Genomic DNA, 27,347 nt, shown 5'->3' on the forward strand with positions numbered 1-27,347 from the left:
CCCAGAGCCTGACGCGGGGCTCGAACTCACGGACCGCGAGATCGTGACCTGGCTGAAGACGGACGCCTAACCGACTGCGCCACCCAGGCGCCCCGATAATGCCTTTTTTGAACTTGGAAAAGAACTCAGCAGAGTTGGGTTCAGACTCCAGCAATAGTAATTTCTAGTAAAGCTGCTGCATTCTTTTTTTGTGTGTGTGTCCTACTGTGTGAATATGGACCAAATAACACTCAGAAAGAACTCTGTTTCATCATCTATTAACTATTTCATCTACATTTCAATACAAAATTAGTTAAATTGGTGATAGAAAGCATTCTTTTGGAGGTGAAGAGTGAAGTGATTATTCCCTTTCAGTTTAGTCGAATTAAGTTTACTGTTACAGAATTTGCTTCTGGAGATGGAAGAACTTCCCTATTTGTGTCATTCAGTTCTGGTGGTGATCATATAACATTTTCTAAAGTGCCGTGAAGTGAAGAGTGAAGGAACCAATGTACACATATAAATATATAAGGAATAAAGGGTGCCCAACTAGGGGAAAAGCCACTAAAAACACATAGCCTGACCCATTCCTCTTTTAATTATTAAAATCTAATTCTGAGACTACACAAAAGATATGATCCTGGTTTGTGATTTTGGTGCACGATCAGGAAACAAAGGGTCAAGGCTCATCCATCTTAAACACAAAAATTATAGACTTATATCAAGGAGTATAGACATATTTAAGCAACTTCATTATTTTTATTCTGAGAGTCAGACTATTTCTGGGATACTCATTGGGGTTGGAGAAGTCGGGCTTGACAAAGGCTGTAGAAATGGGTAGAACCATGTTTGCTCTAAGATAGAGGAAATGAAATAGAGTAATAATAAGTGGCATTTATTGAGCTTTCTGTACAATCTGAGCCCTTTACATGCTTTGTCTCTTTCAACCCTCAAAATACCCCAAAGAAATAGGAAATTTGTATCTGTTTTACAGATATAAACCAAAGTGATATCTATTGAGTAATTTATACAGATACATGAGAAATTAGTCTTCAACCCCAGATTAAGCTGTTATACTCAAAACAGAAGATACCTGCTGTTCTTTCTCTTAAATACCTCTCCTTTTGCCCAGGATAGGAAGTGAAAGGAAGGAAGAAAGCACTCTGTCTGTAGGGATGAGCTTTTAAATCTGTGCTCATGACATAGAAAACAGACATACTTCCATAATTGGCAACAGTGTCTCTGCCCAGCTTACCAGCTACATTACTTTCTGACACTCCAATGTCATTACTGAATGACATAATTTTCTGAGTTGGCTGATGCCGTTAGCTGATCATCAACTAGCTGATGCCAGTTGCTGATGCAGATTAACAGTTGGTTGAAGAAAGGAGATGAGACTTCTGGTACTATGTCTGTCTATTGAGAGCCCTGCTGCAAGTATTTGATGCTCACAACTTTCAGGTCCAGAAAGATGAAGCCAAGGGGTCAATACCATTATTTTTGGAAATACAACGATAGCCATAGTAGGAGTGAAGAAAGCTACTTGCATTCTATTGAACAACATCCTTTGTTATGCTGCTTCAGAAGTACTTATTCTTACAATCAACCATGACACATCTAGGAAGAAATTTGATTTACTTCAATTTTAGAAGAGTGAAAGCTATGACACTATACAGATGATGAATTTTATTTTTATATTTCATTAAGCTCCAGTAATTCCAGATTTGGGTCATACGCTGCCAAGTCATTTTTTGCTCATGTTTTGTGCATGAACTAATTTGTATTAACAATAGTAGTGAAACTGATCACTGCATTTTCATTAATTTTTCCCCTCTTTTTGGAATTTTAGAAAGTGCTATGCTTAAAACATCTGGGAACTACTCTCACTATAAGCAAAAATAACTACGCCATTCGTTAGTTTAAAATTCTATAAAACTTCTCATTGTGAAAGATTTATAAGTACCCAGATTATATTTGATTGATTTTTATCAGTCACTTTTGAGAGAAAACTGTACTCTCTTGGATTAATTAGAGTAAATTCTAATGGAAAAGTTTAGCCTGTATCCTTAGACACTGCATTTTCCACTGAGAGAGATTATGCAAAAGAGCATTATAAACGCACTAAAATCTGACATTTGAAAGAATTTGTTATGGCCCATTATTTTGTCTAACAATGAAAACGTAGAGGCAGCAGACATGAATAAATCAATAAGTGTGCTTTTGCTGTAGGACCCATGTTTTTGGTTTATTCAGCACTGTAGTTCATGCATTGGGAAAGAAACAATATAATGTTGAGTGATTTATAAAAACATTTTCTGATTAGATCAATTCATTGTTTATAGCGTTTAACAAATGTAATATACTCATTGTGGTGTTTCAAAAACATAAATCCATCTTCCCACCCAATGACTGTGTTTCTTCTGATATTTGGTATATCTGAATAGATGCATTATTACTTGCAGGTGGGAAAGGTGGAAAAAAGAAGAAAACTAAAAACTCTTCTAAACCTCAGAAAAACAATGGATCGACCTGGGCCAATGTTCCTCTACCTCCTCCCCCCGTCCAGCCCCTTCCTGGAACAGAGCTGGAACACTACGCAGTGGAACAGCAAGAAAATGGGTAAAATTGTCTTCTATACCAACAGAATGCCCAGGGCATTCCTCTTCTCTGTATTGTGTTTTCTTTGTCTTTATCTGGGATTCTCTTACTTTTTTCCCTGCCCCCTTCCCACCCTGTTCATTGCCCTCCGCACAACCCCACTTCTGTTGTTTGTACCATCTCTGTATTTTAGCTGATAAATACAACACAGCACATATTGAGAACCTAGAATCCTTGGCTGTCAAGTGCCTTAGATTGTCTGTAATCATGATAATGCAGCCTCCATTTATAATATTGCTTGTTAGTTTGAAAGCAAATGTCCACAGCTCTGTGAACTAAAGAGCCACTCCTGAGCGGGGTTGAAAAGGGAATTAAAATAACCTGCTTCATCATCTCTCACAGCTTTCTAATGACTCGTCTGGCCATAGCAGAGCACCTACTGTTGAGCTCCATCACATGGTGTAATTGTAGAGAATTTAATCATCGGCTTTGATGGGAATTTAAGGGCTGGAGCATGAAAGAGGTTCAAGCCACTGCACATTCTGTAACAAAACCTCTCTTAAGTTAGAAAATTTCCTTCAAGGGCCTTTAAATGTGACCAGTTTCCTTATTCTTTCCCAAATATGTCTCAAGAGTTAGTTTGCCTCCGTTAAGTGTTAATTGAGTTTAAAGCAGAAAGACATTGATACTTTTTATTCTCTAATAAAAAAGCAAGTGAGGAGAAATATACTCAGTCTTTTTTTTTTCTATTTTAATAATTCTAACTGCTCCGTCTTCCTCACAATTCCCAGGTCACTACTGCTTTTGACTGAAACTGAAAAATGCAGAATAAGGCAGCTTTTCTTTTTCCAAGTTTTTTTTAAATTTAAACATATTTAGATATTAAGACACCCCAGTTTATGTGAATAATGTTTTATTCCCTGTCTTGTTTTTTGTAAAGATCACAGCACAATTTTTTTTGCTTCATTTCCTTTTCTTTTTTATTTTTTAAAAGTTTATTTATTTTAAGAGAGTGCGTGTGTTCACATGCATGAAAGAGAAAGAGAGAGCAGGGACGGGGCAGACAGTGAGGGAGAGAATCCCAAGAAGGTTCCATGCTTGTCAGCACAGAATCCCAAACAGGGCTCAATCCCACAAACCATGAGATCATGACCTGAGCTGAAATCAAGAGTCGGACACTCACCTGAATAAGCCACTCAGGTGCCCCTTCATATGCTTTTGAAACAGATGCTCCAGTTTCACAATTCCTAGTCTTCTCATACACTTCCTCCAGAAAGAGAGAGAGAGAGAGAATCTTTAGCAGAGCTTGAGGTGGGGCTCGATCTAATGAATCATGAGATCAAGAGTTGAAATCCAGCTCAAATCAAGAGTTGGATGCTTAACTGATTGAGACACCTTAGATGTCCTCCTTTTCTTTCTTTCTTTTTTAATCTTTTTTTTTAAGTTTATGTATTCATTTTGAGAGAGCTAGAGAAAGAGCACACAAGTGGGGGGTGAGCTACAGAGAGAGAGAGAGAGAGAGAGAGAGAATCCCAAGCAGGCTCTGTGCTGTCTGCACAGAGACTGATGTGGGGCTTGAACTCAGGAACCATAAGATCATGACCTGAGCAAAAATCCAGAGTCAGACACGTAACTGACTAAGCCACCCAGGTGCCCTGTCCTTTTCTTTTTAAATAAGTGCTATCTTAGATAACTCCAGATTGCTATCTTAGATATCTCCAAATTAATTTTCTTAATTGGAACATTCTATGTCACAGCATTTGCTTCCTTCAAAATACCTCATTTACCTTTTCTTGACTGAATAATACATATATACTACATATATATAAATATATATACTTTATACACAGAGATGTAGGTAGATATGCATGTACACACACACACACACACACACAAACACACTTATGTATTCATATACATACTTCTCTATATTTTATTCTCTCCATCTTTCTCTTCCTCAAAAAGGGCTTTACTTGGTTCTGTAGGATTATAATTCCCATTTATATACATATCATTATTATTTTACATTTTTAAAAAGTTCACATTCAAAATAGGAAATAAATTTTCTCTGACTTTTTAAAAAGTTAAATTTTGCACACGATCTTATGCAATACATATCAATAATGTAAATGTGCCCAGGTCACAGGAGCCTGTCAAAGAAAAAAAAAAAAGATGTACTTTCCACAAGAGGAGATTATCCAGGACTCAGGAATCTTCATTTTAAAGGCTGTATTCAGGAAATGGGAAAATAGAATTTGTGAATTGGGAAGAGTAAATAGTACTGACAAACATGTATAAACATAAAATTTTGAACTCAGATCACATGAATATTGTAGGTAATTTGAAATCTTTGTTTTTTCTTTTCCCACTAAGTCCACTTAAAAATAGATTATGATAGCTATTACCCATTGAAATAAAACTATCTGTTCCAAATAAATGCTAAATGTCTCACTTGATTTTACTGCCCAGCAGTAGAATTAGAAATATTCATTTGATGAATGAATTATTACATATTGCCAAAGATTTTATTTTTTTGATATAAATTATTTTCTGAACATCAAGCTATAAAATATATAGGCATTCCTACCCAAATTATTTTAATATTTAGTCAGGATGTATGATATTATAAAATCATTTTTTTTGTAAAAATTCTTAAAAAATTTTTTTTAAATGTTTATATATTTTTGAGAGTGCGCAAAAGAAATAGTGCAAGCAGGGAAGGGTCAGAGAGAGAGGGAGACACAGAATCCGAGGCAGGCTCCAGCCTCCAAACTGTCAGCACAGCTCCCGACGCGGGGCTCAAACTCTCGAACGTGAGATTGTGACCTGAGCCAAAGTTGGACACTTAACCGACTAAGCCACCCAGGCACCCCATTTTTGTAAAAGATTTCTAAAAATCCATTGGATACTTTACATATGTAAAGAAATATATATTTTGATTATATCTACTCAAAAGTCTTTGTAGCTTATAGTTTGGTTTTCAAGAACCTTTGAGTTATTTGTGTTAAGTACCTAGTATTTCCTAAAATAAAAATTATCACTCTTAACAATAAAGTCTAATCTGTCAGTAAACTGACAGCAGAATTCAATTTTCTTATTCCCTGGACTTAATTTTTCAAAGGTTAATATTTCAAAGTTCTTCTTTCAATTGCTGGTGATGATAACACATTTATTTTTTTTTATTTTTTTTAAAATTTTTTAAATTTTTTTTTCAACGTTTTTTATTTATTTTTGGGACAGAGAGAGACAGAGCATGAACGGGGGAGGGGCAGAGAGAGAGGGAGACACAGAATCGGAAACAGGCTCCAGGCTCTGAGCCATCAGCCCAGAGCCTGACACGGGGCTCGAACTCACGGACCGCGAGATCGTGACCTGGCTGAAGTCGGACGCTTAACCGACTGCGCCACCCAGGCGCCCCGACAACACATATTTAAAATCAATATGACAAGAGTAAATTAAAATTAGTAGATTAGTGATGACTTTGCCCATTTCTTGATATACTATTTATACTTTTTTGTTTTCTAATATTGAAAAGATTTTTAAAGACTTCCTAGATTATTTTATAATCTGCTATTCATGATATTAACATTGAACATTTTACAGATGAGTAGAATTTTTTATGGCTTATTTTGAAATTCATATAGGTTTAAGAGTTTTTATTTTCTTAGGTGTTTGTATTTATTTTGAGAGAGAGAGACAGAGAGAGAACCAGTGGTGGAAGGGCAGAGAGAGAGAAAGAATCCCAAGCCGGCTTTGTGCTATCAGCACAGAGCCTGATGTGGGGATTGATTGCACCAACTGTCAGATCATGAGCTGAGATCAAAGTCAGATGCTTAACTGATTAAGCCTTCCAGGTGCCCCAACGTTTTCTTGAAACACAAACAACAAGAAGTGTAGATGTCACCTCTTGGTTTTTAATAATTTTTATTTTAACAATCAAGAATTCTTGGGGCACCTGGGTGGCTCAGTCGGTTAAGCATCCGACTTTGTCTCAGGTCATGATCTCACGGTCCGTGGGTTCGAGCCCCGCGTTGGGCTCTGTGCTGACAGCTCGGAGCCTGGAGCCTGTTTCGGATTCTGTGTCTCCCTCTTTCTTTGACCCTCCCCTGTTCATGGTCTGTCTCTGTCTCAAAAATAAATAAATGTTAAAAAAATTAAAAAAAAAGAATTCTGCAACTCTACTTCTTATGGAGATACATAGTTTTTATTTTTGTTGTTTTTAATATATCATAATTGAGAACTTATTCAACACACATTTTTTTTTCAAGTACATAACAAGTGCTAAGCCCAGTGCCAGGAAGAAACGCAACAGAAATGAAAGAAACAAACACAGTTATTTAGGAAGATCTCATCTCTGATCTAGGGAGTAACAGGAGTGGTAGGTAGATAACAGAAAACACACACACACACACACACACACACACACTATTTTGCATGATAAGCTTTAGATGAGCAATGTATACAAAATAATAATTTGCATTCAGGAAAGGATAACCAAGTATACCAGGTAAAGTTGGAGCAATCTGATAGTTCAATGTTGAGGTGAATCTTGAATCATTTATTCACAAATAATTGTACCCAGAGTCAGGTGGTTGCTGGATGCTTCTGAGCTTTCTGAAGCAAAAGGAGCAAAGATAACGAGAAATGGTCCCTAACCTAAAGTAGCCTAGATTCCAGAATAAACTGTTAAATGATTACAACTAAATGTTATTAATGTCACCATTTGCTGTGCAGATGGAGAGAATTTTCTGTAGCCAAAGGGGAAAAAAATAGAAATAAAGATGAGAATGAAAATGAATAGCCCCATTAGTTTTCCTTCAGTACTTCCCACTCTTCCTTCAAAACCCCATCCTACTCTAGTTAAGGTTACTTGCCTTTCCTTAATTTTCTTATTCCTTAAGCTTCCCCCTCTATTGTAGTCAGTCCTACATCACATTGCATTCTAACTGCTTGTGTGTATCCTTCAGCAACTGGTATGAGATTTGTTGAGTTTGAAATATTCATAGTAGGAGATAATCTGAAGAGGTGTCTTAAGGCCAATTGTGGAGACTTGGATGTCATATAGGGAGTCTGATAACAAAACTGGTAAATGTTCTGTCATCAATATACCCCTCTCGTCTTGATAAAAATGTATCACGATATATTCACCCTTAGCCATAAATATAATGTATTTTTAATGCATTCATATGATGCCAGGAAGAATTCAGTAAGGATTCAATAGAAATCTGATGCTTTTCTTTGTAGCTACAATTAGAGATTGGCAAGCTTTTGCGGGTGTTGAACTGTATTGTATTTTTATTAGTAATTCGGTATTTGTATCTGGCCTTTAACTAGTTAGTTGACATGCAACATTGATTTGTTGTCATCTTTCTCATTATTTCCCAGGCAAGACAGATAATTTGATGCCTCTTACTTCACTGACAATAAGTAAAAAACCAAACATACAAACAAAAAACAAAACAAAACAAATCTTTTCTAGGAATGGTTGGCCCAAAAGACCATTAGTTTGGCATCAGGAGCATTTTCACAGTCTTCTTTATGCTAGTGCTAGAAAAAGTTGAAATTCCATCACTCAAATAAGATATATATCTGTAAATGTGAAGAAAATACTAAAAACAAAGCTACACTTTTGATAACCTTTATACAATCATTTGTTACTTCCTTGCCCTTCAGAAATGGTCTGAAACCTAGCATTTGTTGCTCTGGAATGGATTAAGATACGGATACCTCAGAGATGGTGAAAAGCCCTCCCGGCTGCATCATGTGCTCTGTGTCCCAAATTTCTTTCATCTCTTCTGCCACATCCTTCTCCCAGTCTTTCTTTTATCCTCATCTCTCTATTTTTGTCTTCTTGCTCAAACCTCTGAGATGAATCCCATGTTCAGTTTTGCCTATGTTTTGCATTGGTGGAGTTTGCTCTCTCCCGTTCTAGATTACCTTTGTAGAAAAGACACAGAGAAAGTGATGATAAGCACCCATTCTATTTAAGAAGAGCTACTGGAAAATTTTTTAGTCATTTAATACATTATGCAATGTGTTTGTATAATTTTTGGTTAGGCTGTCTTTTGCCTGATGGTATTTGAATAACAAAAAAATGAGTTGAGTGCAACTAATTACAATTTTTTTCTATGTAAACTTAACATATGATACATACAACATTATTTCTTGTTTCTCTTATGCTGTCTACATATTTTCATTCTCATGTATGTTCTCTTTAGATTATTAGAAGCAAGTATAGTTTACTACTTATGAAGTAGGGGAATTTTAGAGAATAATTAAAGATTGAATATATAAACATGTTCTTTATTTATTCAAATGTAGGAAATCCCTTGCAATAAGCCAAAGTAAACAAAGGAAATACATGCTCTAACTTATGAAACGAAAAAAATGTGATATTTTATAGAGTAAAATTTTTTTAAATGTTTATTTATTTTTGAGAGAGAGAGACAGAGACAGAGCATGAGCAGGGGAGGGGCAGAGAGAGGTAGACACAGAATCTGAAGCAGGCTCCAGGCTCTGAGCTGTCAGCACAGAGCCCAACTCGGGGCTTGAACTCACAGACTGTGAGATCATGACCTGAGCTGAAGTCGTAACTCAAACGACTGAGCCACCCAGGCGCCCCTGTAGTAAATTTAATTATAACTATGGATGAAGTATAATAGCACTCACATTTCATACTTGAAAATGGGCAGGTGTTTCATTTTTGTCCTTTTTTTTTTAGGATTCTTATATATATTTTTGTTTGACTTTATAATATACCATTTAAAGTCAAAAATTAAGTTAATAAAAGAAACCTAAACATCCTGTTTTTTTTAATTTCAATATAATTAACATATAATGTAATTTTAGTTTCAGATGTACAATATACTGACTCAACAATTCCATTCAACACCTAGTGCTCATCACAAGTGCACGCCTTAATCTACATCACCTATTTCACCCATATCCCCATGCACCTCCCCTCTGGTAACCATCAGTTTGTTCTCTACAACTAAGAGTGTTTCTTGGTTTGTCTCTTTCTCTCCTTTTTTTCTTCCCTTTGCTCATTTGGTTTGTTTCTTGAATTCCACATATGAGTGAAATCATATGGCATTTATCTTTCTCTGACTGACTTACTTCATTATACTTGCATTATACTCTGTACCTCTATCAATGTCATCGAACATCATGAGTATTTTTATTAATGAATCAATTTATGTGTTTTCATTTCAAATCAATAAATAGGCTTATCATCTACTATTTTTAAAGTATTATGGCAGGTGTGGCCAAACAGAAGTAATTCAATGCCATAATTTTAATGTAGCATAAATCCACTTGAGGAAAAGACACTATCAACATGTGCAAGGTTAAATTCTAAAATAAATTAGACAATAGTTAAATAAACCAATGTTGGAAATGGCATAACATTGTGCATAATCAATTTCCAAGTAAATGTGCAAAAATGTCAGTTCAAGTTCAGAAGAGTAATATATCAGTGCTAGTTGGCCTTATCAGGCCAATCTTTATAAAAATATGGGATATGGCCTGTGGCTTGAAGGATTCGTAAGATTAAGGTAGATGAAATTGGAGGAGTTCAGCTTATTCAAAATAAGTTGAATTCTTTAAACTAATAGATCAGAATGGAAAAGTATATTTAAAAAAATAATAAGGAGGAGGAGGAGAAAGAGCGGTAGAAGGAGAAGAAGGAAACCAATTTATTTTGAGTAGGAGATTCTCGTTGAGAAACTGGAAAACCCATCTAAAAAGATTGAGGCTTAGACATATATAATGGACAGAATAGAATGAACAGAAATGAATATTTTATTCAAACAATTCTCATGATTTCATAGACCAATTTGTAAGTGGCGTGAGGGATTGATTAGTGGATGGGAAAAACTGGAAGCACTGAATCCAGCTGGGGCCTTGGGTTGCAAACTTTGTACACAAAAGGACCTTTTTTTTTTAATGAAATCTAACTCTGATCTCCAACATATAAAACAGATCAAAATGGCATCATTTTGGAGCAATGTATTTTTTTCAGGTCAGAGAAGTACTTACCTAGTCAATAGATGGGAATACAAACTTAACCAATGGAATTTCCTAATACAAAACAAACATTGTTGTCTGTAACATATTTAAGTGTGCCTGCTTATACTACAATATAAACAATATTTTGAAGGGATATTCCTATCAGAGTGTAACAGGGTGTCCAAACAAGGTCTTCAGTTTACAACTCACTGAGGTAGATTATTGAGGTAGCCTCAACAAAAGAGGAAAATTGGCAGCTAAAGCTGATATTATTCCCGGTAAAAAACCTCTCAGGAACTATATGAGTTCTTCAAGTATTGTTATCTTTTCTCTTTCTCTGGGCCACCATATGTGTTACTTAGAATATCCCCTTTTCCTGTGGTCAGCATAGCCTTGTCCTACCCCAAAACTAGTTTCACTCTCCCTCCTCCCTGTTTCTATAGTACTTGGCATTGTTGATTATTTGCTTAGTATCAGTCTGCCCCACCGGATTGCATGCTCTGTAAGTAGATGCAGTTACCTAACACATGGTTATCAAGTACATGGATTATCGATTCAAGGATTTTTTTTTAATTTTTTTTTTCTCAACGTTTTTTATTTTATTTTTGGGACAGAGAGAGACAGAGCATGAACGGGGGAGGGGCAGAGAGAGAGGGAGACACAGAATCGGAAACAGGCTCCAGGCTCTGAGCCATCAGCCCAGAGCCCGACGTGGGGCTCGAACTCACGGACCGGGAGATCGTGACCTGGCTGAAGTCAGACGCTTAACCGACTGCGCCACCCAGGCGCCCCGATTCAAGGATTTTTTTTAAATAGACTTTATTTGTCAGATCAGATTTAGGTTAACTACAAAACTGAGCAAAACGTACAGAGATTTCCCCTATACCCCCTACCCCCAGAGATGCATAACCTCAGTCACTATCCATGTTTCCCACTAAAGTGATACACAGTTAAATTGATGAACCTACATTGATATATCAGTATCACCCAATGTCCATAGTTTACATTAGGATTCATTCTTAGAGTTGTATATTCTGTGTGCTTGGACAAATGTACACTGAGATGCATCTACCGTTATCATATCATAGAGAGCAGTTTCATTGTCATAAAAATCCTCCATCCTCCGCCTATTCATCCCTCCCTTCCCTTAACTTCTGGCAACCTCTGATCTTTTCACTGTCTCCATAGTCTTGCATTTTCCAAAATGTCGTATACTTGGAATTATACAGTACATAGCCTTTTCTGATTGGCTTCCTTCACTTAGTAATGTGTATATAATTTTCCATTAATTCTTTTCATGGCTTGATAGTTCACTTCTTTTTGACACTGAATAATATTCCATTATTTGGAAAATTTTCAAATTTGGCCTATGGATGAACTTTGTCACAGTTTATCCATTCACCTACTGAAGGAGATTTTGATTGCTTCTAAGTTTTGGCAATTATGAATAAAGCTGCTAGAAACATCCATGTGTAGTTTTTTGTTTTTAATAAATTCAGCTTTAAAAAGGTACATGAAGACACTTGAGTAAAAATATTCGAGAATCATCTAGACATTTACGAGTTAGGATTTGTTAGGGAGGTCAAGACTACATATATACACTTGTAATAGTCATCTATTTTTACTTTCTTTAATGAAACTTCTATATGGTAGATACTGTATCAGGTGCTAGAAATGCAAAGTTGAAAATGATGGAGCTCTAAGTTTAAAGAGCTCATAGAATAGTAGGAGAAAATAGACATGAAACAAGTAATCCCAATATAATATGGGGAGTACCACAATGTAAGTATTTTGGAGTTGCAATCAATTACATATGGCAGAGGCAGAGAATACCTCATAAAAGTGACAACATTTGAACTGAACCCGAAGGAAGAACTGGAACTCACAGGCAGATGATTTGAGAATAGTCATATACAGGCCCAGAGTTTAGAAAAAAATATACAGTAGGCTGATGTTGGGGAAATAGGTAGAAAGGTAGGTTGATCAGATGGGAAAGGGTTTTTTTTTTTTTTTTTAGTCCCTGCTATTGAATTTGAACTTTTTTTTATAATAGTGATAATCACTGAATAATTCAAAGCCTAGGTGTCATGTGAATGAAGATTTTAGAAATATAATCCCATTGTCTGCATGGAAGATAGGATAGAAGAGACGGAGATGAAATCCCAAGAGACTAGGAAAGCAAGTTAATGAGCTAGTTCACATCAGAAGGATTCTGATCTGTGATTATGAAAGTAGAGGTGAAGTATTGGAGAAAGATTCAGTAGAAGTGGAACTTATAGGACATTCAATAATAATTATGTTCAATACATATTTTATTCAATAATATTGTTTATCCCATTCTTAAGTCTCCTTTTTAAAGCATACTGGGATCTTTCTGATTTATGAAAACAATAGTATATGGAGAAGGTGCAAATAGAAATGCCACTGATGTTGTGTCACAATGAAAACTGTTTGGGCTAATTTTCTATATTCCCTTACCAGAGTCCCTAAAAAAATGCTCTGTTTAGAAGTTGTTATTTTTCTTTTTAATATGTATTTCTTCAGGCTAGCTTTTGAACGTCTGTTTTATAGATACAGGCAAGCATGAGTTTTTACTGAGGAAGTTAGAGAATCAGGAGCATCAAAGGGCCATTGAATCCATTTCATAGCACAAAGTCTTAAAGACTGACGTGTCATATGGACTGAAAGGTTGGCATAGATCTAGAATAAAAGTAAAATTTTCAGACACTTCTTTGATGATCAATATTGGCATACACAGGGATGAACAGGAGAAGAAAGTAGTTAAATCTACAAGCACTAAGGCACTAAATTAATTCATTAATTGTCTGTAATTAGCAATTTGGCTTTTCCACATGAGTAAGTTTGTTAGGAAGTTATTGCCTTTTGTAACTGTGGGGTAACAATTAGCTAATAAGATCTTGTAAGAATAGATTGAGATATTGAGATAGCAGTAGTAATTGTGAGTAGAAATTAAGATAACAGCCAGGTGATTTACCGTGGTCCCACCAACAAACTGAAATCAGGACAAAATAAACCGAGAGAACATTTTAGGTGCTGTTGTTCCCATGGTGGTTGTTATTTATTGCCAGTATGATTGTGTGTATGTGTGTACGGATGTGTGTGTTGATAGAGTTTATATTTTCTCACTTGATTTCAGTTATGACAGCGATAGCTGGTGTCCTCCATTACCCGTGCAAACATACTTACACCAGGGTATGGAAGATGAACTGGAAGAAGATGATGATCGTGTCCCGACACCTCCAGTCCGAGGCGTGGCTTCTTCGCCTGCTATTTCCTTTGGACAGCAGTCCACTGCAACCCTCACTCCATCCCCACGGGAAGAGATGCAGCCCATGCTGCAAGCTCACCTAGACGAGCTGACCAGAGCCTATCAGTTTGATATAGCAAAGCAAACATGGTATGTATTCTTGTTAGGTCAGGAGACCCATGCCTTCAGCACAGGGACAGAGGAGATGTTCTTTTGCAAGAAATTCATAAGGAGTTCTCATATAACTATACAGCTGAGGTTAGAAATGCTTCTTTGCAGTTCCTCTATCATCTGCGTAAAGAAATTGACCAAGAAAATGTTAAATAACTGGATCAAAGTCATATAACTGGTTAAGGAATGACCCGGAGCAAGAATTCAGATCTGCTGAATTGCATGCTAAAGTGCTTTTGGCTACACCGGAATCTTTTCTGATTTACAGTTTAGCTTCGATTAGCTTATCCTTGAACTCACTTCCAGTGCTACAATATAAGGCTCCTTTTGGATTGTTCAAAGTGCCTGTGATTAATTCTGTATGTGGTCATGAATATGTAAATGTAAGCTTCTACAAATCACATATGGTCAGTTATTCAAAGATCCTTGGGCTGAATAAAATGAGACAGGAAGAAAAAACAGCAATATTAGTAACAGTAAGTGCATTAAAAAATAAAACCTAGAATAACCAAATTCCTTTTTTCTAATCAACCCATAACCTTTCCTTACGTATTGATGGCAATCTACTTAGATATCCTGTGCAAGCATGGAAAAAATACGAATGGGACCGGCTCTCACAATTTTGTACAGTCGTTTTTTTTGTTTGTTTGTTTTGTTTTGTTTTTTATGTGCGCTCTCTTCTCTCAAATAGTGACATATAAGTCTGACTCTTGAAAATGAAATCTCAGTGACATACCTCTGATTATCTTCTGTTGATTTCCACGATGTACTTGAAGTTAAATATTTATGAAATAGTATTTGCTTTTTTTTGACACTCTTAGTTACTGGGATAGTTGATAATGAGATATATCTCATTCTCAGTGTTGATGAACTATTTATTTTAAAAATACAGCAACATGTACAAAGAGATACTAAAACCAAGAGTATTATTTAAAGCTTCTTATGAGCATAGGATCTTTTCTTAGAACCAGAGGTTTTTAAACATTTTTTTCTCAATCATCAGATGTGTTTTCAAAGGTCAAAGCAAATCTGTTAAACAGTATTATTTTGCATCAGGCAGCTTCATAAAATACCACTATTTAAGTTGAAGCCGACTGCTTTAAGAGCCGGAGGATTTCCTTCAGTTTAATGTGGCCGTGTACTTCAGTAATTTAAGACACAGATTATAGCTTAGGTGTTCCCAAATTCACCTGCATTTCACCTGGATAACCTTAAAATATATTGATATGTAGTCCCCACCCTCAGATATTCCAGATTGCCTGGTCAGGGATTTGACTGAGGGCAGTTGAGGTTGGGACAAGTAGCACTGTCACTACTTACAAGCTATATGACACTGAGCAACTTAACATTTCTGTGCTTCAGTCTCCCATTTGTAAAATGATGATGATAATACCAATTAGCTTATATACAATGTAAGAGCATAGTCTTTAAGACCACTTGGTTTCAGTAATTCACTAGAAAGAACTATAGAACTCACTGAATGCCATTATACTGAAAGTTATGGTCTATTATATTGAAAAGATACAGATTAAAATCAGCCAAGAGAAGAGATGCACAGGACAGAGTCTGGGAAGGTTCCAAAGGTAGAGCTTCCAGTCGCCCTCTCCCAAAGGAGTTGTGGAAAGCATTACTTTCCCACCAACAACGTGTGACAATATGCATGGAGTATTACCAACCAGGGAAACTCACGTGAACCTTGAGCTTCATGGTCTTTCTTGAACCTTTGTCATAGACATTGTTAGCTATCTGCATGGCTGACCTCAGCCTCTAGCTCCTCCAGAAGGCAAACTGATACCATGTGACTAAAAGCCCCTACCATAAATCACATTATTGGACTCTCTGGAGAAGCCTAAGATTACCAGGTGAACAAAGACACTTCTATCAGGTAGGATATTCTAGAACTTAGAGATTACCTCCCTGGAGCACATGACAAAAGCCTAGCTTTTCTTTGGGCAAGGTCAAATTCTTTATTACACATCATATTGTGTGAGAATTAAATGAGTTCTTCCTGGCTTAGTCAGTAGAGCATGTGACTCTTGATCTCGAGGTTATGAGTTCGAGCCCCACGTTGGATGTTAGAGATTACTTAAAAATAACATCTTAAAAAAAAAGAATTTAATGAGTTTCCTCATATACAATACTAAGTACAGTATCTAGCTGTAATATAGCTGTTATTCAGAAGAGCTTGGGTTTTCACTTAAATTGTTCACTGCTGTATTTCCACCCTTAGAAGAGCACTACCCTTAGTGAGTGTTGCACAGATATATGCTAAATGAGTGAACAAACTAGTTCTTCTTTACCTGCTCCAAGTACCCATAAGGAAAACCCTGTTTCTTTCTCTGAGTATGTTTCTGTTCAGTCCAACAATCCTCCAGAGTGTCATTGCTGACTCCCTATGTAAAAGTTATGAACCTCTATGTACTCACACAGGATCTCACCCTTCAGGAATGGAATATGCTCCTCATCTGAGCTGTACATCAACATCACAGGGGGAATATTTAAGAAATAATAATTCCTAGGCTCCACCTCCAGGGACTCTGTATATATTGACCCATGTAGTGCATAGCACATGCTTGTCACTAGAAGATATTTGTAAATGTTTTGCACCCTCTTCCTATTTTAGTTTATCTCCTAATTCTGCTGAATTCAAGAAATATGTTTTTTTTACATTAATGTATATTTGTTCCATTCAAAGGGTGTCAGCAATGATGTAAGACTAGAATGTCAGTTTATTTGGTACCTTCCAGGACCAAAGTGCACACCATTAGAGAAGGAATCATATATGTAAATATCACCTTGTATTCTCTTGCTCATGACTTGACTCAGTCCATTCTTGATTCACAAACAGAATTTGAGGCAACATTTACAGGATGTCATCATCAACACTCAAGATATTCTGCATTGGTAGTTAAGAAACTTTCTGATTTTTACATAAATGAGCTATAATGAATGTCAAATAATGACTTGGGACCTCATATTCCTGGCCCATTAAGTTAAAGATGTGGACTTGATGATATTGAGGTGGCTTCTGGAACTAACATCTTAAGGGTTTTTTTCCATTGAAAAATTTATAATGTTGCTAACATTGGAGTTGGTTGCCAGTTCAAGAATGCATTTGGGAGAGGGATGTTAAATAAATTCTGGACGAATGAAATAATTGCCCCCAAAATGCAGGTATTAAAAATAACCTTGTATTTCTAACTCAAAATATTTGGGTGAAAATGCATAACACTTATACATCTGCCTTAAATAGCCAACGTATTTTAAATACTTTGTATTAAGGCAAAAAAAAAAAAGATTTACTGTATTAAGATATGTGGTATATTCACTCCCTAATGACAGGAACAAATAACAACTAACAAGTAACAAATAAGAATGACATATATACATATGTCATATGTATGTCATATGTATATATGTCATTCTTTGTTATATATATATGTTATACATATATATGTCATTTTTATTTGTTATATATATATGTTATATATATGCCATTTTTATTTGTTATACATATATAATGGCATTTTATAATTCTGAAGAAAATATTTTTTTCTTAGTGTTTATTTTTGAGAAACAGAGCACAAGCAGGGGAGGGGTAGAGAGAGAGAGAGGGAGACACAGAATCCGAAGCAAGCTCCGGGCTCCAAGCTGTCAGCATGGAGGGGCTCGAACTCACGAACCATGAGATCGTGTCTTGAGCTGAAGTCGGAAGCTTAACCAACTGAGCCACCCAGGTGCACCTAGAAGAAATTCTTAAGTAGTCACAAAGTGAATCAACTGAACCTAGGGTCCAACTCTACATATTGCTAACCATGCCATTTGAAACAAGTCACTTAAGTTTGAACATCCCTTGGGTAGGTTCTAAGAGCTGAAAATATGAATTCTGTCTACTTCACAAGGCTGAGATTGAAGATACACATGCATTGCAAAGGGTGTGTTTAGCACACCTGATATTCTAAACACAGAAAATGCTGAGATGAACCTTTTATGTATTTTAAGTGTTTTAGACTTCAGTAGGTAAAACAGAGGCACAAATAAGTATCCTGAACACAAAGTAGTCATTCCTACTTTAAACTGTGTTAAAGTGGAAGCAACCAGCGGCCTGATTCATGGGGGAGCCTGCAGGAAGAAAGCCTTGTAGGTCAGGCAGTGTGCTCATGGTTGGGAGAAGGGTTATTGGTATTAACTCATGTGACATCTTTTCCTCATATGGCCTCCACACAGGCTGAATGCAACTTCCACACTAAGCTGGAAACAAAATTATTATACTCTTATTGTACAAAAACAAAAACAAAAACAACTTTAAATATTTGTGCAAACATTCCTATTCTCCTTGATGATTTATTTACACAAAAATGCTAGGTCTGTATATTTTTTCTCTGTGTATTACCCCATGAATACCAATAGAAGAGTGTAATAGTTTATATGGTTATGGTTTTGACTAGTCATGTATACATAGCCCATTGTCTCTTCTGAGAAACCATCATAAGCTCCAAAATTAGTTAATAGAAAACAAGAAGAAAAAATTAGTCGCCGTAACATGCTGTTTAATTCTAATTATAGTTTTGTGGGTTGTTAATGAATTCCCTCTTTTTTTCCTCCCATTTGAATTCTAGGCACATTCAAAGCAATAATCAACCTCCACAGCCCCCGGTTCCACCATTAGGTTACATGTCCGGAGCCTTGATTTCCGATTTGGAAACAGATGTTCCAGATGATGATGCTGATGATGAGGAAGAAGCTTTAGAAATCCCTAGGCCCCTGAGGGCACTAGAGCAGACACCCGGATCCAGTATGGACAATCTAGACAGCTCTGTGACAGGTAACGTAACTGATTTAATAGGAATAACTGACCTATTTATTACACTCAAATGCATCAAAAATCAAACACTTTCTTATGTAAGATTTATTCCACTCCAGCTATTTCTATAACATTTTAAATATGTTAATATTAAACACAAAATTCAAAAAGGATTTGGAAATACTTTTGCTTTGCTGCAAAAATGATAAGAAAATTCATGAATTTTAAAAAGCCTTAAAGACATGAAAGAAAACTCAATTATATCCAGGGCTTTCAAGAAAAGTTCACTCTACTGGGGAACCAAGTCTATTACATAAAAAAAAAAAAAACCTTGACTTTTAGAAATGATATATTTTGTATATCAGGAGCAACATACAAAGTGAATGCAATCTCAAAACACTTCTTGATATTTCACTCTGTACAATCATTCACTGATGAAAATAAGCAAGTCTTCAGAATGAGCCTCTCTAAGGTTGCACAAGGTATTGTGTGGAGAAAATGTATAGCGAGATAAGCCATACATTTATGCATTTCATATCATTGGGTTCAGTAATTGCTCCTCTCCCAAGTAATACAGTTATTTTTGCAGTTTACTCCTCTGGCGTCCTCTGGCTTTGTTAACTAAGTGAAATGTTGCAGTTGCTACACTCCTAAGATGATCCCAGGACTGCAACCTATTTGAAAGGATTTAAGTTTATCCAATTTTGTTGAAAAAACTTGAATCCTAATGTGTACACAATGAATCTGGAGAAATGTAAAAATTTAGTCTTTCTATTCCAGTAGATATCCATTCTTTGACACACATACATAAATGTCTCTTATGTGACTATAAAGACGCAACCACCCCAAATGTAGATCTTGCTTTTGCAGGCATTGGGTCTTCTCAGAAAAATCACCCATGTCTCTATTTACCTTGATAATATCATCTTCATCCTAGGAGGCGTGTACCGTGGTCCCATTTAGTTCATGTGTGTGCTCCCAACTGGCAAAGATTTTTCACTCTGACTTGAGCCAACACTGAAGGAAACTTCTTTAGGACAGTGATGGAAAAGGATGAGGATCTATATGTTTCCTCTCTATGCCTTCCTGAATAATACAATGTGTGATGCAGGAGCCCACTTTTTTTGTTTTGCTTCTTACCTGGGGGCTGTCTGCTTGCCAGGCTAATTAAGATTTAAGAACTCCAGATATACTGCCGTGATTTGAAATCGAGATCCAACTGAAGGTGGCAAAGCAAAAGTTTGAGTCTTTGAATGCAGAGAGCTAACTTATTAGTGCACATTATGTTAAGCCCTCTTGCCTGAATTTCCAACATAATCTCCTTCAGGGTAAAATTCTGCATATTTTTGCATATCTCACTAATGATACTGAACTCCTCTCCATTAGGAATGCAGTAAGAATTGCAATAATAGCACACAAAAAAGGGCAGCTATAGCCTATGTAGTCCTTTTATTAAATATTATAATGTCAAAGATGATAAATATATCTATAAATCAGAAGATTGCCATTTCGCACTTTTACATGCTCACCTGTTAGGCTGTCTAATGTGAACATGGTTAAAACCAATCTGCCTTTCTCCTTGTAGCTGGTATACTGTTCGTTCCAAATGAAGCTTTTATTGCTAAGAAAACAGTCTGTTTTCCTACTTGAATTCACTGCTTAATTACTGCTGTATATAAAAACCTCAGGGTGTTTAGGTGTGTATTACATGATGAATTTGCCCTATGAATAATGCATCTTCTCAGTGAAAGAAGTTGTAGTCTACAGGAAGTAGCCAAAGGAAACTCTTTTCTTTCTTTTTTTCCTTTTTTCTTTTCTTTTTTTTCTTCTCCTTTTTTTTCCTTTTTTTTTTTTTTTTTTTTTTTTTGGCTCTGCAGTAACTTTGTGGGCAAGGTATGACCAAAGATTTAATTTGTTTTGTTTTCTAGTGTATAAGTGTAATGTAAGTAAATATAAATCCAAAGTAAATATATTTTCTTTAAAAAGTGTGTGTGTAGGAAGTGTGAGTGAGTGTGGGATGTGTGTGTGAAAGAATATTGATAGGGTTTGTGATTATAACTGCATGTGTGAGTGTATTTAGGGCTCTGTGTGAGTGTGTGTAGGTGTGTGTGGGTGTAAATAGGATTGTAAGCGTATGTGAGTGTGTAAGTGTGTGTGTGCGCACATATGCACATGTAAGCACACATGGGGATGGCCCTAAGGTGAATGTATGTATGGACCAAATGTTACAGAAATCAACATGCTGATGAATATTGTTCTAATGTGTTTATGTTTTCTTCAGACCCTTAAACCTAGTTTAATGGCCTTAATTGAGGTGGGCAGTAAAAACAGACACTGTTGCCATTGGCTTTTTATGTTTCTAAGATGGTAAGTGCCCACACAGAGGATTCTGATTCTACTGTAATTTACTCAGGGTTCTAAATTCGTACGTGGTGTGAGGAATTCAGTCATTACTTTCACCTAAACTCTTTGGTAGAGATTTTCATTTTCATGAAACTAAGAACCATTTTTATTAAATGGGACAAAAAGTTATATTCCATTCCCTGAAACTCTAAATCCAACCAGAATGATAGTCCAGTGGTAACACAGAGATGGGCTAAAAAGCCGGTGTGTATTTTACTTGTATATATAACATTCTAACACTTAATCACATTAAGGAATAAGTGCAGAGCCCATCTTTATAAAGAAATAATTATATAAATTCCAAATATTTTCAAAACAACTAAGTAATTTGTGATAGACATCTTAAATTTTGAAATAATTGTCCATGAATGGAAAAGCAAGAAGAAAGGAAAATATCAGCAGTTTCCTATTCCATAATCTCAATGTCTTAGTCTTGTTAAGCTGCTCTCACAAAATGCCATTGACTGGGTGACTTAACAAACATTTATTTCTCACAGTTCTGGAGGCTGGGAAGTCCAAGATCAAGGTGCCAGGAGATTTGGTTCCTGGTGAATTTCTCCTCCTGGCTTACAACCAGGTATCTCCACGCGTGTTCTCAAAAGGCAACGAGAGACAGCAAGCTCTCTGGTCTTTTTTTAAAAGTTTGCTAATTCTGTCTGATGAACCCACCTTCACGACTTCATCTAAACCTAATTACCTCCCAAAGACCCCACCTCCAAATACTATAACATTAGGGGTTAGGGCTTTTAACACATGAATTTTAGGGAGAAATAAACATTCAGTTTCTAAAACAGTAATGTGGAAAATGTATTTGCAAGTCTACTATATTATTTATTTATTCCTACAACAAACATTTACCAAATGTCTCTTCCTTCCAAACTGTTGGCTAGGAATTTAAATATGATAATAATGATAATGATAATGATAATAATGCCATCAACAAGAAGAATACTATCTTGTGCATATATAGCCCTTAGTAAGTGCAAGGCACTCTTCAAGCAGTGACCTGATTTTTTGTTGTGACTCCATGAGGTAAGAATGTTCCCTCCATATTTAAACAATTGTAAGAGAACATGAAACAAACGAAAAGAGACGGCAAAGATTCAAATATTTGGTTTCTGGCACTTTATAGAAAAGTTTGCTGATCCCTGTCCTAAAGTTTTAACATATATTAAATCCCTTACCTATCACAAACCTATTTCAGTTCTTATTTTACAGATATGCAAATTGGGGCACAGAGGGGTTTAACATCTTTTAAGGTTATACCCACCTGATAGGTGGCAAAAGAATTTTCAAAATAAGTATCTTACTTTCAAGATAAATGACCATGATCCTTGCTCTGGATATGACCAACTTTTTTTCTAATCTCTGAATTTAACATATTTAAAAGGAAAATGATCTCTTGGTCTATTACCTAACATACAGATCTCTATCTCTGTCTTTCTGTGTCTCTCTTCCTTTCTGCATGCATGCGTGTATGTGTGTACATATATGAATATATATTCATACAAATACAACATATAATTTTATCTCTGGAAACATTAATCCTTCCCCCGTGCACTTAATCAGAGTAAAAAATATTAATTTTTAGCTGTAACCTTTATTACTTATTATCTTGCATTTAGTTCTATATTCAGTTATGGTGACTCTTGCTAACAAGAATCATCTGTATCAGCACTTTTTGTGGGGAATCTCTTTTTTAATTTATTTGTAGCATAATTTAAATCTCTTCGGTGGTAATAAAGTCTAAAACTATCTTGATTATAGCACATCACACCGATTTGGGCTAGAAAGTCAACGTATGGAATTATTTCAGTCTTTAGGAATATGCTTGCTATATGTCTTCCTAAATGCCAAATCCACCATTTTTGGGCAACAGGGTAGGGAGAGGAGTTAATACTTCTTTCTATATCTTCCATGATGGGAGTCAAGGGTAAGTGTTTCCTGCATTTAATGACTCCACCACAGGAAAAAAGAAACAGAAGGCAGTGTGAGAGAGGACAGAAGGAAAATGTCCTGAGCATGAAGCCAAGATTCTAACTGCTTCACTGATCACCAAAAGTACAACCAAGAGGGAAAGCCATGAAGTGAAATGAATAAAAGTTTCCTTAACTGCTGGACCCCACATAAATACCACGGCTGAAAGGAAATCGCGGTTCTATATTTTCTGTATTTTATGTCTTTGGAGGTTTTACTGGAACTCCCAAACCAGATCATTTTGAACACAGTAAAACCTGGCAGCTTCACCACCTTACTCGACCACACAGCTTTCAGAGAATTGGCCACTTAAAAGTGTGACCTGATGCCTTGTTTTTGTTGCAAAAACTTAAGGAAAATATTGTAGTATTAGGAGAATTTCAGAGATGATGCCAAAAATAATGAAATCATTATCTTAGACTGTGATGTATTTAAAAAGAAATATTTACTTCAGATTTAGCAGATAAAAGGGGAACATCACATATTCACCTGAGTGGAGCAAGCTAACAGGTGTCATATGTCCCAAGGAAGACATTTTTTAATTGCTTATTTTGCTTTCATGTATATTACACATTCTTTCTCTCTCTGAGGAATGCAGGTGGAATTGTTGCATATTCAATATGTTTGAGGGAGAGAAGAATTTCTAAATATTAGACATGTTTTTCTCCATTTAAGCAGAGGTCAATATTTAGATTGATTTATCCAAAGACAAGTATAGCTGAAGATTTTACTTAACACATAGTTAGACTGATTGCACTTAATAGGAAGGGTTCCTCTATTAAATATTGGCTGAAAAAATGGGGGACAGCCAGTTTTTGTATCTCATAAAAATGGTAATGCAACAATTAGCAGGGTCATATTATAAAGCACAGACTTTACTCTAGCTTAATGGATCTAAGGATAAGCATTTATCAGCAAGGAAGGATTTAGCATAAAACGACATGTAAATGAATTGATGACTGATCATAAATTAATTTTAGTGCTGAAGATGTAATAGAGACACAGAAAGATGCCACTTTATCATGGTATTTTACTGCTCAGTAACATTTGAGCAACAACTTAATGTCCTATATGCAGTTCTTCTTTAATAGCTTGAATAAATTTGAGATTTTTTTGGCCTTTCAGCAACTTTAAGCCTGAGAAATTTCAGAAGATTGAAAATGTAAACACAAATAAATTTGGCTATGTGGCATAAATTCATTTTTCATTAAATGTTTAAATATGTATTGATTATGTTTGGGGCTATAATATGTCAAATTGGATGGATTGTGTATAATTTGTAAAGAATCTCTACCTGAACTCTTTCACTTCATGTTCATTTTAATTTTTTAAAATTTATTTATTTACATTCAAGTTAGTTACAGGAGTAGAACCCAGTGATTCATCACTTACAGATAACACCCAGTGCTCATCCCAACAAGTACCTTCCTTAATGTCCATCACCCATTTAGCCCATTCCCCCACCCACCCTCCAGCAACCCTCAGTTTGTTCCCTAAATTTAAGAGTCTCTTATGGCTTGCCTTCCTTTCTGTTTTTATCTTATGTTAATTTTAATTTTTATATTTACCTTTATGAAAGTAAACCAGTTATCCCCAAACTTGCTTACTTTCTAATTCATGAATCAATGTTTTTCTTTTCCTCCTATCATTGTCTTCTTTCTTGTAATGGTTTACATATATGTTCAGATCACTCTTGATGCTTAAATCTAAAGAAAGAACAAGCATGGTAGCCACAGATAGGGTAAATCAGTGATTGCTAAATAAACTTTAACAATTTTATATGGTGCCTAGGTGACTCAGTTAGTTGGGCATCTGTCTCTTGATTTTGGCTCAGGTCATGAGCATGGAACCTGATTGGGATTCTCTATCTCCCTCTGCCCTTCTTCCCCATTCATGCTCTCTCTCTAAAATAAATAGCATGAAAAAATATACTTAAAAAGCAAGTTTACAACATGGATGAAATTTAATATATGTTATATGTTTTTAATTCATGATGTATTGTCAATTTTCTATAAAAATGTTCTGCACAAACGCACCCTTTCCATATATCACATTTAACTACAGAAGAGGGGCTATCAAAGATAAAGTCCAAGGGACAAAGAAAAAAGAAAATTTATTGCCTTCTTTTGATGTGTTTCCTTCTTGCTCTCCATTTGAAGGTGAACTCAACTATAGGAACCTGAGGGCACTTGCCTCTCTTTAGTGATGAGGATTCCTGTGGTCCACCATGGCCAAATCTATATGACACATGTGTCTTCAACTCTGAAGTCATCTAATTTCTTAGCTCTTACATAAGTAGTAAAGAAAACAGAAGTGGTGTTCTTTCTGTATTGACCAAAACCTACTTGAAGCCATGTCTTCCATGCTACTCTCTTTTCCCAGAGAAAGAAAAAAGAAAGCACCAAAGAAAGCTTCATGAATAACTGGGATTTCTGAGGGCATGGAAAGTTGCATTAACAATCGAGATAAATTCAGAGCAAAGACACAAAGGCAGGAAAGTAGTTGGTATGCTTAGGGACTGGCAAACTTGTACATTGAAATCCTTATATGAAGGACTCACTAACCCAGGAGATGAACAGAGTGTTTTTGAAAAAGTCAAGCTAACTCTGTTAAGAGATGTCCATAAGTGGCATTTCTGTAGTGGCGCTGCTGTGGTATAGGATTTTTTCCTACATTTTCAGGTTCAGAGACTATTTGTCAAAATGTCAAATCCTCAAGCTGGAACCACACAGCAAGCCAACATTAATGGGAAAAAAGACTCAGTTATTTCAAAAATGGACTAAACACATTAAGATAGATGGTTGAGTGTGGATAGATAGTTCAGGAGAAAAAAAAGTAAATTGCCACTTAATAATATAACATTATTATCTTACTTTGATCAAGGTATTGACAAATATCTATATTCAAGTGTATCAAAGCATAGCCAAGATATGCATATTAATCATTTTTAAAATTTTCCCTTTTGGGTAATAACTCACTTCTTTTCCTGTTTTCCAAGTTATCAGCAAAAGTTGACTGACATTATATTCCTTGTTTACTATATTTTTTAGAAGTTCTTTTGAGTACATTTTTTTCTATAAGTATCATAAGTTCATTGCTGGGAAATGGCACAAGGGATAGAATCACATAGAAATTATGCTGAGTAATGAGAATGTTGAAGACATTTAATCCAGTATGCCTAATGTTTGTTGAAACACCTATAGAAAGCACCTATAGAAAACAAAACACCTATAGAAAAGCATCTATAGAAAAAATATGAAAATAAGTAAGACTCCCTAATTTCTAGAGTTCCACTGTCTAAGAAGAAACCTTTATATGAAACAAACTATAGTTTGTAGAGACCTGATACGCTACTGTATGCATTGGCAGTGGGAGTACACAGGCTATTAAGAGGGTCTGGGGCTGGAAAGGGAGGCTGGCCTACATATTGAAGGATCTCAGATGCTTAACTCGTTAGCTGAATGTGGCGCTGGCAAACTAGGTAAGGTTTTGAGTGAAGGAACCAAGTCATGTGATAGATGAGAAAAATAGTTCAGATGACGCTGAAGATAAAAGGGACCAGAAGGAAATCAGGAGGAGCTTAGGAATGAAATTGGAGATGTAGGAAAGGAGATGCTTGTTTGGAGAGTGAGTTTCAGATAGCACAGATTTATTTGCAGATGTTCAGCAGACCTTTAGAAATACAGAAAACAGTACATAGCAGGGACAGGAATGAGCTTTCATGTATTTCAAAACTATCCTCAGTTCTAGGGTTTCATATTCTCTGGTGATCATGGACTGAATCACTTTGATTTTCTTTTTTCTTATCTACCATAGCATTATACTGCAAAGCCCATGACATCATTTCTTCCTTCGTTTTGGGCTGTTGGTCCTTGACTTGCGATTATTAACTCAGAAATGGTTCTCTCAGAGGAGGCTCGGTTGCTGGTGTTATCTGCGCTTCCTTGCAGTGGCCTGTGTCAGGGGAATTTGTTTGGAAAGTAAGAAGTGTATCCCTGTGCTTTTGGCAAATAGAATCAAAGCTCTTATCTTTCTCTGCTACACTTAACACCCTTTTAGCTTCTCAGATTCTTCTAACCCCTTTGGTTTCTATTTTCTCTCTCTCTTGCAAGTGCATGAACCCGTGTTACTGTATCCTGG

The 27,347-nt window shown here is 35.9% G+C and overlaps 1 protein-coding gene across 19 annotated transcripts in view; it reads left to right on the plus strand.

Moving 5' to 3' along the window:
- ROBO2 (roundabout guidance receptor 2) overlaps window positions 1-27,347 on the plus strand; it is a 1,685,269-nt gene that overhangs the window by 1,641,454 nt on the left and 16,468 nt on the right. For all 19 annotated transcript variants that reach the window (XM_019839528.2, XM_019839533.2, XM_019839527.2 and 16 more), the window contains 3 exons: window positions 2,442-2,598; window positions 13,742-14,002; window positions 18,643-18,848. In XM_019839528.2, coding sequence (XP_019695087.1) covers window positions 2,442-2,598; window positions 13,742-14,002; window positions 18,643-18,848 — 624 coding nt within the window. The remainder of the gene's footprint in view (window positions 1-2,441; window positions 2,599-13,741; window positions 14,003-18,642; window positions 18,849-27,347) is intronic.

The sequence above is a fragment of the Felis catus genome, chromosome C2, assembly GCF_018350175.1.
Source record: "Felis catus isolate Fca126 chromosome C2, F.catus_Fca126_mat1.0, whole genome shotgun sequence".
NCBI lineage: Eukaryota > Metazoa > Chordata > Mammalia > Carnivora > Felidae > Felis > Felis catus.